The sequence below is a fragment of the Muscardinus avellanarius genome (genome assembly GCF_963383645.1).
Source record: "Muscardinus avellanarius genome assembly, chromosome: 5".
NCBI classification, from domain to species: domain Eukaryota; kingdom Metazoa; phylum Chordata; class Mammalia; order Rodentia; family Gliridae; genus Muscardinus; species Muscardinus avellanarius.
Window position 1 is genome coordinate 74,481,567 of NC_137790.1, and position 13,257 is coordinate 74,494,823.

Genomic DNA, 13,257 nt, shown 5'->3' on the forward strand with positions numbered 1-13,257 from the left:
TTAAGAAAATTAGACATTCTGGTTATTCTTAGTTAAATCTTGTTCTTTAAATATTGGTAACCCCAACATTTAAATTCATACACAGTGCTACTAAAAAAAATAAAGGCAAAACCAGACATGGTGGCGCACGCCTATAATCCCAGAACTTAGGAAACTGAGACGGGAGCATGCAGGTTTGAAGCCGGCCTCAATAGTCCGGCAAGACCCTCGGCAATTTGGCGAGACCCTATTTCAAAATAAAAAGTAGCTGGGTGAGGTGATGCATACCTGCAATCCCAGTACTTGAGGAGGCTGACACAGGAGGATCACAGACTCGTGGCCAGTCCCAGCTACTCAGTGAGGCCCTCCGCAACTTAGTGAGGCCCTGTTTCAAAATAAAGAGTAAAAAATAGGGCAGGGGGTGTAGCTCAGAAGTCCAATGCCCCTGGGTTCCATCCCCAGACCCGCAAAATAAATAAATACTAAAAAATAGGGCTGGGGGTGTAGCTCAGAGGTAGAATGCCCCCAGGTTCTACCCCCAGCACCACAAAAAAAATAAATACGGCAGGTGTGGTGGCACGCTTGTAATCCCAGCATTTGGGAGGCTGAGACAGGAGGATCATAGTTCACGGACAGCCTCAGCTACTTAGTGAGGCCCTTCGCAATTCAATGAGACCCTGTTTCAAAATAAAGAATAAAAAAATAGGGCCGGGGGTGTAGCTTAGAGGTAGAATGCCCCTGAGTTTAATCCCTAGTACCACAAAACAAACAAACAAACTGGCTTATTTGTCAAGCAGGGTGGTGCACGCCTGTAATCCCAGTACTCAGGAGACACTGTAGGTTCAGAGGGTAGCCTCAGCAATGTAGTGAGACTCTTAGCAACCTAGTGAAACCCTGCTTCAAAGTAAAAAATAAAAAGAGCTAGGGGTGTGGTTCAGAGCTAGAACACCCCTGGGTTCAATCTCCAATCTCTGATACAAAAAAAATAAAATAAAATCTGATTTATGCTATCTGAGTGACCTCAGAGGCTGTTGAGACAGTTCAATGAGGTAATTCACAACAAATGTTTAGTATGGTGCCTGACAGCAAGAACTTACGTCTAAGGTGCCCCTTGTCTAGTGACTGCCTTGGGGCCTTCTATCCCAAAACTTCACTGAAATTGAACTTGGAGATGAGGCAAGAAAAAAGTGAACATTATCACTTGTTCTATAAAGACACATTTTGTCATCCTGCCATTTAAAGGAACACTTGAAAGAACTGAAAAGAAGGAAACCACCAGGCGTGGTGGCACACACTTGTAATCCCAGTACTTGGGAGGATGAAATAGGAGCATCACAGGTTCAAGGCCAGCCTCAGCAACTTAGTGAGGCCCCCTGCAACCTAGTGGGAGCCTATTTCAAAATAAAAAATAACGTAGGGCTGGGAGTGTTCAGAGGTAGAATGTCCCTTGCTTCAATCCCAAGTGCCACAAAAAAAGTGACTTCCAACACACACACACACACACACACACACACACACACACACACACACACACTGCAGAGACCTGTTCTCTAGGCCTGGTTCCTTTTACTCTTATATGCAGCTGCACAAGTGCCCAGCTCCCCTCTAGAATGCAGCTCTGCCTAACAGACGTGAGAACAGAAGTGGCCACTTGCGATCAGGCCCATCTCAACCTGCTGTGTGCAGCCCTCCAGGCAAGGTGACCTGAAGCCAGGTGTGGACGGTGAGTCACTGTGTGGAGCAAAGATGTCTGCTGCTCAGAAAATCCCACTGGACTTAGGAAAACAGGAAATGAACTTCTACGAAGCTTCAGCTATTATACAACTTTGGGTTTGTTTTACTGCAACAGTGAGAAACTCCTGTCCTCTAATAATTTGTTCAAAACTTTTTTTTCTACTGGGGATCAAACCGAGAGGCATTCTACCTCTGAGCTCCACTCCCAGCCTTATTTTATTTTCAGGGCTTTGCTAAATTGCTGAGGCTGGCCTTGAACCTGTGACCCTCCTGTCTCAGCCTCCTCAATACTGAGGTTACAGGCATGTGCCACCATGCCTGGCTTGTCAAATACTTTCTAATTCAGGCATTTAACTTAAGTTGAAAAACAGCTCAGACCATTAAAACAGAAAGTGTTCATCTTAGTTTTATTGAGATAAAAAATAGGTGTTTATATAAACAAAAGGGACAGATTTGAATTCATTTATCTCTAAGCATCTCAGATACGCCGAGCAAGGGAAAAGTTTAAGTAATCCTGCCTGGTCACTTCCAGAACCAGCTGGGGCCATGACTCCTGAGGACATTCTCTTTGTTCTACTGATGTGAGAAAACAGTGCTTTGTGGGGCAGGCAAGAAAACAAGTGGGCTATGCCCATGACGCCTTTAAACAGCCTTGGGACAGGTCACTTCTTCACATGTGGGGCAAGGACAGAACTTGGTCTTTGTTAATCAAAGTTGGTACCTGAGTCTGGTCACCCCTTCTAACCTTTCTTTGGGTGAAGCTTTCCCACGACTCTATTCCCCCACCTTCAGTACCCAACAGAAGGAGAGCTGGCCACTTACCCTATGCATGGATTGGTCTGGTATCTCGGCGCCGTGTAGGAGAAAGGAGAGATGTCCTTGTCGACAAAAGACCCAAAGCCCAGGCGGAAGTTACTGGTGAGCTTCCTCATCTCCTCGGCGAGCTTGGTGCCCAGGCTCCGGATGTTGTCCAGGTCATCCTTCATGGACAGGGAGAGGTCCATCAGGTAGTACAAGTCCACGGGGTAGTCCTCCACCTGGCGCACCTGCAGCCGGAAGGTAGTCGGGTCACCTGTGCCGACAGGGAGGTCACACGCGTTAGAGGCGTGCAACTTGCGGGGGGCTGAAGGGATGTATTTTGCCCTCAAAGCTGCTCCTCCTCTTACTTAGAGTTTATTTTATCAGCAAAAGACCGTTAGGTGAACAGTGAGCCAGACAACTCCTTAGACACAAAGTAGGTCTAAGGAAGAACAGCCCACCAACCACATTCCCACTCTACAGAAAGACCCTGCCCAGATGAGAACGTGTGTGAAACAGAAATTAGGAAGGAATTGACAAGAGGGTACGGACATGAGTAAGAACTAGGTGAAGAAGACAGAGATAGTCAATGGAGGCGAGGTAACAACAGTAGTACTTAGCACACCCAGAGGGCAAAAGTACTTCAGCCAGTGCCAGGTCATCAGCCTTTATTTCCCCAGCTGTTTACCAGACCACAGCATTTAGTTCTTGGGCATATTTGACATTTGGGGATAATGATCATTAGAAATTACATGTATAAATATAGGAAAATGGATTCCAGATTTCAGCTTCATTTAGGAAAAAAAAAAGAAAGAAAAGAACAACAAAGAACAGAAAGAGAAAAAAAAAAAAATATATATATATATATATATTTTTGTACTGGGATTGAACCCAGAGGCATTCAATGTCCAAGTTGTATTCCCAGCCTGATTTCATTTCTTCTTTGGTAACAGGGTCTCACTAAGTTGCTAAGAGTGGCTTTAAATCTGTGATTCTCCTGTCTCCGCCTCCCAAGTACTGGGATAACAAGCACACACAACCACGCACAGCTAAGAAAATGATTTTGGGTTCTACTTGAGACATCCAACAGACAGTAAAGAGGAATTAATTGAAAGAAGAAGAGCCAGTGTGCAGGGTGGCCTTTCCTGCCTCCAGGGTTCAGAGAGGCCCAAGACAGGGCAGGCACCTAGGGCCCATGCCAGCGGAAGGATTCCCAAATCATTCGTCATTTCTAAAAACAGATCACTTAAAACCAACTTCAAGGTTCAACTCCTATCTGGTAACTGGCTCTGCTTTGGACTTAGCCTTTCAGGAGTGCCAAGACATCCCGGAGGCAAAACTGTCCATGCACGTTTAAAATTTGGGTAATGTCTTTGCATGTTTAGAAGTTTGACAGCCAAGGCAACCTTGCTGTTGCCCAAGGATCCTCCACCTGACTTGCCACAGTCACATCTTGAGAAGTTAATCTCTCATCTCTAGCTGATGGCCAGCAGGAAAAGCCTCCTTGCATCTGCAGGGCAGAGAACTCAATCCTCAGAGCGTTCTCCTCCGCCCACTGCACACGAGGCAGTTCATCAACTAGACCAGGAAGAATCCCAGGACCAAGAGATTTCAGTTCAAGTTCCAGCTCTGCCCCTGACAGGAGGGACCACTCGAGCATCAATCTCCTTAAACATGAAATGAAAATAGTAACAACTCTGCTCGCAGCACTGGCTGGGGCTGCGATGCGCTGGGTGGGAGAGAAACGTTTTATGGCGGTACCATCCTGCACAAAGGAAGCACAATGATTATAATCGCTATTTGTGGCTAGAGCGGCAGCTCCGAGCCTGCTTCCCCGACTTGTTTTGGCGTGTTCTGTTCTAACTATCTCAAGACTGATGTCGTTTGTTTCCCATTGGTATGAGCCTATTTTTAAAAACCATCAGAGTGTGACTCAAACGGAAGAATGCTTGAGATTTCCCCCAGAATGAGTTCCAGACTGCTGCAGTATATGTCTCTGGCTCCCACAGGAGCCTGTGGAGGGACCTCCGAGGCCCTGAGACGTCACCTTATGGGGGATAGGGCGGTGATGAGGAGGAGACCGCAGGCTCCTTTAAACTCAGTTCCTGTGTAGTAGAGAAGATATTCATCGTGGGGGTGAAGAGAGATGGTGTATAAATACCACCCAAGTGCTCCTACACAAGGAAAGCCTTGACCTCAGCCAATCATTAAAGCAATTTCATAAATAAAAAGTGAAAAAGATAAAAAGTTTCTATGGGAAACTTGAGTTTGAATGGTTAGAATCCTGGGCATATAGATTTAACTCTTAACTTCCCAGACATGAAGGCAAAGAGAGAAATAAAATGTAATACATATAGGTCCTGGACTCTGCTAAGGTTATCTATTAGGAAATGAGAAGTTTCTTGGCATTAAATTCTAAGAGAAATTGATCCTAACACACACACACACACACACACACACACACACGCGTGCGCACAAACATGCACACATCTACACTCCTTCCCACCACAGGGAGGTTCCAAATGTTAAAAAAGAATGTTTAGGCCGGGCGTGGTGGCGCACGCTTGTAATCCCCGCGCTTGGGAGGCAGAGACAGGAGGATCCCGCAGGTTCGAAGCCAGCCGCGCGCTGGCTTAGGAGACCCTGTTTTCAAATAAAAATGCAAAAATAGGTCTGGGAGTGTAGCCCGGAGGTAGAAGGGCTTCCAGGAGCCCCAGTACCACCAAAAACAAAAAAAAAAAAGAATGTTTATCCCCATTTCCAAGAAAGGGAGGAATGTAAGAAAGAGGGTAATATTATTCATGTTTAGAACAAAGTTTTACTACCACATCTGATAGGCTAGATTTTATTATTCATTTACTTATTTATTTTTTATACTGGGGATTGAACCCAGGGGCATTCTACCTCTGAGCTCCACTTTCCCCCTCCCCTTCTGTTTTGAAACAGGGTCTCACTAGGCTGCTGAGGGTCTCACGCAGTTACTGAGGTTATCCTCGAACTTGTGATCCTCCTGTCTCAGCCTCCCAAGTACTAGGAGTTACAATTGTGCTCCACCGCACCGTTTGCTTTGCTTGACTTTCAATGCCACAAACTCCTGAATGGGCATTGGGAACAACAGCGCGCTCTGCGGCAGGTCTCGGAAGGACGGGCATCACTGCTAGGACTCTGTGGATGTTCAGCTTCCAGCGAACCAACTGCCCACCAGGGCAAGCCCCTGGTGTTAGCGACTGAGGGCGAACCCCTCAGGCTCACCCAGCCCAGCACCATCTCTTCTGGGAGAAGGTGGGGGAGACGGTTCCCACCCCTGCCATGGCTCTGCCCTCTGCCTCTCTCCCTGCCAAGCTGCTCTCCTGCACCTGCTGAGATTTTATAATCCTGGTGCTCCCCCCTCCCAGCTCTGCAGGATGTCTCTGGTGACACCACCCCCTGCTCCCCCTCTCTCCAGGGCTGTTCCACATAATCCCCGCCTCAGGACCCAGGTGAGATCAGAGAAACAGGATAAGCAAACTCTAAAGAGAAGCCGTAGACTGGCACCTGTAAGGATGCAGGTTCTCCCGCATGCAGCCTCTCACGGCCTTCTGGTTCCACACGGAACTCCTGCCCCTGCTCAGCTGCCAACACCGGTTCTCCCGCTGGTATCAGTATCAACTAGCTACCCACCTGAGATGTGCTTTTTAACACTTTCTTCTCTCTGCCCTCCCTTTAATTAAAAGGTAAAGGTTAGCGTTTTCCTTAGGGATATGAACCAAATGATAAATTCGTCTAGAGTGAGGAGAGAATTCCGCAGGACTCTTAGGATCGATTTTTGCTCACGTTAAGACGGTGTGGTATCTCAGCAGAAAAAGCCTCCTGCCGTCCTCAAACAAACGTGAGTGGTTTTTGGTTCCCTAGAATTACCCTTTCTGTGCTAGAAATGAAAACAAAGAAGGGAAACATAAAAATCATCTGTTTTAACAGGACTACAACTGTGCAGGAAATTAGAGTACTAGATCACGCCTTATAAGACAAACCTACAACTATTCTATTACAGCAGAAGGTAATTTGTATCCTGGAAAAACACCCAGATATAGAACCAAAGAATTGGGGCCGGGATGTAGTTCAGTGGCAAAATGCCTGCTTTGCAGATGTGGCGCTCTGGGTTTGATTCCCGGTTCCAAAAAGACAAAAAAAAAAAAAAAAAAAAAAAAAAAACAAAACCTTTAGAACCAAAGAAACCAAAGAATCGCCTTTCTGGTTTAGAACAAGGCTGCTGGGCTGCACTGCGTCCGACTCGTTACCTTGAATTCTCACCAAACAGGTGGAATCACCAGGCAAGGGATCTGAAAACGTGGTGGTCTCCACTGTGTCTGCTCCAGTCATTGAGCCCTACATCTCCATTTTCCTTTAAAACAACCCCTTATAACTAGGCATGGTGGCTCACATCCGTAACCCCAGTACTTGGGAGGCTGAGGCAGGCAGATTGCAGCTTTGAGGACAGCCTCAGCTACTTAGTAAGACTCAGTTTCAAAACAACAACAAAAAATTTTTAAGTGCTAGGTGTATAGCTTGGAGGTAGGATGCCCCTGGGTTCAATCCCTAGTAACACACACACACACACACACACACACACACAGCCACCAATCACCTATAGGTTAGTTACTACTGCTGTATCAAGGTCAATTTCCTGGTTTTGATAATGTACTCTAGTTACATCAGATGTTATCACTGGGGACAGCTGAGAAGGATACAAGAGAAATCTGTGTAATGTTTTAGCAACTTTTTGCAAGTCTAAATTATTTCAAAATAAGCTGGGTATGGTGGCGTATGCTTGTAATCCCAGTATTTGGGAGGCAGAGACCAGAGGATCACAGTTCGCAGACAGCCTCAGCTACTTAGCGAGGCCCTTCACAACTCAGTGAGACCCTGTTTCAAAAATTAAAAAAAGCCAGGCGTGGTGGCGCACGCTTGTGGTCCCCGCGCTTGGGAGGCTGAGACAGGAGGATCGCGCAGGTTCGAAGCCAGCCTCAGCTACTTAGTGAGGCTCTCAGCAACTTAGTGAGACCCTGTTTCCAAATAAAATGTAAAATGGGTCTGGGAGTATAGCCTGGAGGCAGAAAGCCTCTGGGTTCCATCCCCAGTACCACCGAAAGAAAAAAAAAAAAAGGACTCAAAAATAGGGCTGGTCAGCTGGGCATGGTGGCGCACACTTGTGATCCCAGAGCTTGGGACTAAGACAGGAGGATTGCCCAGGTTCGAAGCCAGCCTCAGCTACTTAGTGAGGCTCTCAGCAACTTAGTGAGACCCTGTTTCCGAATAAAGTATAAAATAGGTCTGGGAGTATAGCCCGGAGGTTAAAAAAAAAAAAGCCTCTGGGCTCCACCCCCAGCACTACCAAAAAAAAGGGGGGGGGCTGGGGGTGTAGCTCAAAGGTACAATGCCCCTGCGTTCCATTCCCAGTACCATGAAAGAAAGAAAGAAAGAAAGAAAGAAAGAAAGAAAGAAAGAAAGCAAGCAAGCAAGCAAGCAAGCTGGGAATGTAGCTCAGAGGTAGAATGCTCCTGGGTTCAATTCCCAGTGCCCACAAAACGATTTCAAAATAAAATGTTTGAAATGAAAATAAAAAAGCTAACAATCAAAAGACTTTTTTTTAAAGAAACAGAGATTGGTGCAAACATTAACTTTAAGAAACCCTTTCTAACTGAGCAGGGCTTCAAGACCACCTCTGTCTAGCTTTTGACTATCTCAAGAAGATTTAAAGTTTATGTCCTCTTATGAAATTTATGTCCTTTGTTAAGGATATTTTTTTCAGTTCTTATTCTGACATATAGTTTCCAGTATTGAAATAAAATGGAAAACATGATCCTGTGTTTATACAAAATCTTGCTTAAAGCCTGCCAGTTCTTCAAAAAGTTAAACATGGAATTACCATATGATCTAGCAAACCCACTTCAAGCTATATACCCAAAATTATTGAAAACATATGTCCCCATAAAAACTTGTGCCTGAATGTTTATAATTGCCCATAAGTAGAAACAGCCTCAAATTCCCATCAGCTAAAATGTGGCATAACTACACAGACACAAAAGAATATTATTTGGGCATAAAAAGGGAAGAAGTACATTCTCCAACGTGGATGAATAAATGGCCACATGATATATAACTTGTAAGAAATACCCAGCCTACGCAGAGTCATAGAGCTGGAAAGCAGACTGTGGTTGTCAGGGCTGAATGGGAGGGAAGAGAGTAGGATAAGGAGTGACTGTTAATGGTACTGAGTTTTTTTCCCTGGAGTAATGAGAATGTTCTGGAATTGCATAGTGGTGATAGGCAGCCTTGCAAATATATGAAGAACCACGCAATTGAACTTTTTTTTTTGGTACTGGGGATGGAACCCAGGGGCATTCTAACTCCAAGTGATATCCCCGGCCCTATTTTTTATTACTTATTTTGAAACAGGGTCTCACTAAGTTGCAGAGGGCCTCACTAAGTAGCTGAGGCTGGCTGCAAAATGCAATCCTCCTGTCTCAGCCTCCCAAATGCTGGGATGACAAGTGTGCGCCACCACGCCCGGCTGACTTGAACATTTTAAAATCATGAGTTCTGGTTGGGCATGCTGGCACAGGCTTGCAATCCCAGGACTTGGGAGGCTCAGATAGGGGGATCGCAGTTTTGTGGCCAACCTCAGTTACTTAGGGAGGCCCTTTACACCTTAGTGAGACCCTGTTTCAAAATAAAGAATAAAATAGGACTAGGGTACTTGGATGTAGAATGTCCCCGGGATCAATCTGAAAAAATAAAATCTTAAATTTTATAATAGGTGAATTATATCTATCTCAAGGGGAAAAAAAATCCTGCTTAAAGAAGGAAGAAAGTTTTCTTTCTTTCTTTTCTTTCCTTTTTTTTTTTTTTTTTTTGTGGTACTGGGGTTCCTGGAAGCCCTTCTACCTCCGGGCTACACTCCCAGACCTATTTTTACATTTTTTTAAATTTGGAAACAGGGTCTCCTAAGCCAGAGCGGCTGGCTTCGAACCTGTGCGGGATGTGCGGGATCCTCCTGTCTCTGCCTCCACAAGCGTGCGCCACCACACCTGGCTCATGTTACTGTTTTTGAATGTTCTTTCTTCTTGTTGGCCTTTCACATGCATCCTGAAACAATCCCTTGGCCTTCATGAAGGGGCTCCGCCATGCTGAGGCCCGTCCCTGATTAGCCTTGTACATTGCTGGGAAAGTGTTACATTTCACTCAACAAATACCTACCCTGAGGCACCAGGGCACAGCGGGAGGGCAGGCTGGGTGGGATGAAAGCATTTCCCAAAGTACAGAATGAAAAACCAGTCCCTACATACCTGAAAGCCACCCTCAGAATCAGCGGGGATTTTCCCAAGCTAAGTATATACTAGGTAACCTGAAATCCTTGCTAACTGCAACACACCATTCCACACACCCTCTCCCCAGACAAAGGGGTCTCTTTATCCTATTCCTCTTATAACGATTCGAATTATATTTTCAAAGGTCTTTTTTTTTGTTGTTTTTTGGCGGGTCTGGGATGGAACCCACAGGCATTTGACCTCTAAGCTACAACCTCTGCCCTACTTTTTATTCTTTATTTTGAAACCGGGTCTCACTGAGTTGCAAAGGGCCTCACTAAGTAGCTGAGGCTGTCCTCGAACCGCGATCCTCCAGTCTCGGCCGCCCGAATGCTGGGATTACAAGTGTGCGCCACCACGCTCAGCATATTTTCAAAGTTTTAAAAGACCTTACTGGTGTCAAATAGAAACATATTCACAATGCTTCTAAAACTTAAGGAATTCATGTTTTCATTGGATCACCTCCTGATCTTCATCTCTACAGACAACCATGCCCTGGGGTTTGGGCATATCTTCACGGGAGCCAAACCCTCTGTCACCTGAACTTCCAGCCCGGGGCTTCCACAAGACTTCCACAAGCTTGGCACACAGAACTTGTATAGACATGGGAAAAGGTTTTCCATTTTATATTTCCAGTACTGGAAACAGTCTCATAATGCTGATCAGGAGATGTAACTATACCAAACAAGACTCATTTGTTTTTTCTTTGATTGAGCAAGCATTGGGTCCTGTGCATGAGGCTGCATTGCTCAAACCACTACTTTAACTCCTCTGTGAAGCTATTTAATTGTCTGTCTGTCTGTCTGTTTGTTTGTTTGTTGAAGTACTGGGAACTGAACCCAGGAGCATTCTACCTCTGAGCCACACACCCCCCCCCCCTCTAGTTTTTAGTCTTTATTTTGAAACAAGGTCTCATTAAGTTGCCAAGGGCCTCACTAAGTAGCTGAGGCTGGCCATGAACTTGCAATCCTCCTGTCTCAGCCTCCGAAGTACTAGGATTACAAATGTGCACCGCTGGGCTTGGGTCTATTTTAAAAGCTAGTAGAGCCGGGCGTGGTGGCACACGCTTGTAATTCCAGCACTTGGGAGGCTGAGACAGGAGGATTGCATAGGTTCGAAGCCAGCCTCAGCTGCTTAGTGAGGCTCTCAGCAACTTAGTGAGACCCTGTTTCCAAATAAAATATAAAAAATAGGTCTGGGAATATAGCCCAGAGGTAGAAAGCCCCTGGGTTCCACCCCTAGTGCCACCAAAATAAAAAAAAAAAAAATGAGCCGGGTATGGTGGCACATGCTTATAATCCCTGCGCTTGGGAGGCTGAGACAGGAGGATTGCACAGGTTCAAAGCCAGCCTCAGCTACTTAGTGAGACCCTGTTTTCAAATAAAATAGAAAATAGGTCTGGGATTATAGCCCAAAGGTAGAAAAGCCCCTGGACTCCACCCCTAGTACCCACCCCCCGAAAAGAAGCTAGTTGATAGGTCAAATCACAGTCTCTCTGCTCAAAGCTACACTTTTCAGGATGAGGATTTGCTGCCATGGAGGGTGTTTCTTCGAGAGTACCAACCCCACGGTCTCTGAGAGGTACTCTAGACGTGGAACTCCAAAAACACTAGTTAGAAACTTCCCCTGTGTTGACTCCGGAACTACAAATCCTTTCGGAGATAAGAAATTTTATTATTTTCAGATTACCAAGTGAAAGCCACACACAATTATACATATTATGATGCGAGGTATGTGAAGAATATAAATACATGGAGCCAGGCGTGGTGGCGCACGCTTGTAATCCCAGCATTCGGGAGGCTGAGACCTGGAGGATCCTGGTTCGCGGACAGCCTCAGCTACTTAGTGAGACCTGGTTTCAAAATAAAGAATAAAAAATAGGGCAGGGGGCGCAGCTTGGAGGTTGAATGCCCCTGGGTTCCATCCCCAGACCCGCCCCCCCCCAAAAAAAATTATATATATATAAATGGAAATACAGACTGAGAACAGAGTAAAAATAAAACAATAATGTATTTAAGTGGATGATTCTTCTAGAATTTCTTTTAAATTACTGATATATTGTCGTTTTGGTAAAAAGGAATTCATGGCATTTACATTAGTTGATCGCCATTCCTATACAACACAGTGTTTCCTTATGTGTATAATAACCTGCTAAGGGTAGATAAAAAATTTAGCATAGAATAAGTATGTAAAAACTGCTCATTTCCTTATATTACTATCAACTCTAGGGCCTGCAGGGTTCAAGGGTCACAGAACAAAATAATCTCTAAAAGTCTGTCCCTTCAGAATGCTCATGACTCATATGGAATTTGCTGACAAAACAATTTTTTTTCCCTAGGAGTAACACCTTCCCTGAACAACTTGCATGAACCAGGGAGTAAATCTACCAGCATTCTCCCAGAAAAAGAGCAGAGTTCACAATAGCCAAAAGGCAGAAACAACCCAAGTGCCCATCAACAATTGAATGGATGAACAAATGTGGTATATCCACGCAATGGAATATCATTCAGCTGTCAAAAGGAAGAAAACTCTGCCGTGTGTTACAGGATGGATGAACCTTGAAAATGTTATGCTAAGAGCAAAAGACAAAATACTATGTGATTCTACATATAGGAAGAACCTAGGCTAATATATTCAGAGACAGAAAGTAGAATATGGGTTATCCCTAGGGAATGAGGATTTCTAGTGGGTACAGGGTTTTTGTATGGATCAATAAAAAGTTCTAGAAACAGGGCTGATAGGACATAACATGGTGAACTGAAGTGCACACTTAAAGAATGGTTAAGATGGTAAACTTGAGGTTACATATTTCTATATATATTCTACCCACAGGGGCCTTGCACTCTGCTTCTTGGGGTCTGGGCCCTGCCTCCCCATTCCCATCTCCTGGCTGTGACCTCAGCCTGGCTGGCGCGTCCCACCTTCCCCGTGGGCTTTCCTGAGTTCTGGGAGACTCACCAGGCCGGAGGTTCAGAGCGATCTCCTGCGGAGCCATCTGTATGACGTCGGAGCCCGCGGCGCTGGAGCCCTCGCTGCTGAGAGGCAGGCTCCGCAGGACGTGAGCGCTGCTGCCCGGGCTCTCTATCTCACCTCCACAGCCGTTTCGGACAAGGTTTGCCCTCAAGTCACACCGGGAGGTGACCGAGCGTGGGCTGCCAAAGTCCTAGGTAGGGAAATAGACACAAGTGCAGGCGGTGGTCAGGGCGTCTCCTCAGAACCTCTTAGGCCCATCGGGCTGAACCTCTTGGCACCCCACTTCCATTGTTTGAAATGGAGACAATGATAATCCCAAGTGCCTCGCCAAGTATTAAGAGCATACAGTTCAGCTGTGATGCTGGATATTAAAGCATTTTGTAAACTGTAAGCATGCAACGAGGCATTCAAGAGTGAACTTTTGCCA

General features: G+C 45.5%; 1 protein-coding gene across 2 annotated transcripts in view; it reads right to left on the reverse strand.

The window, feature by feature from the left end:
* ITGB5 (integrin subunit beta 5) overlaps positions 1–13,257 on the reverse strand; it is a gene marked incomplete at both ends in the record, with an annotated part of 131,174 nt that overhangs the window by 90,556 nt on the left and 27,361 nt on the right. The window contains 2 exons of one of the 2 annotated variants that reach the window (XM_080696225.1): positions 2,536–2,785; positions 12,816–13,020. In XM_080696225.1, coding sequence (XP_080552351.1) covers positions 2,536–2,785; positions 12,816–13,020 — 455 coding nt within the window. Of the gene's footprint in view, positions 1–2,535; positions 2,786–12,815; positions 13,021–13,257 lie in introns of those variants that run through there. The other variant, XM_080696226.1, reaches the window with a different exon arrangement.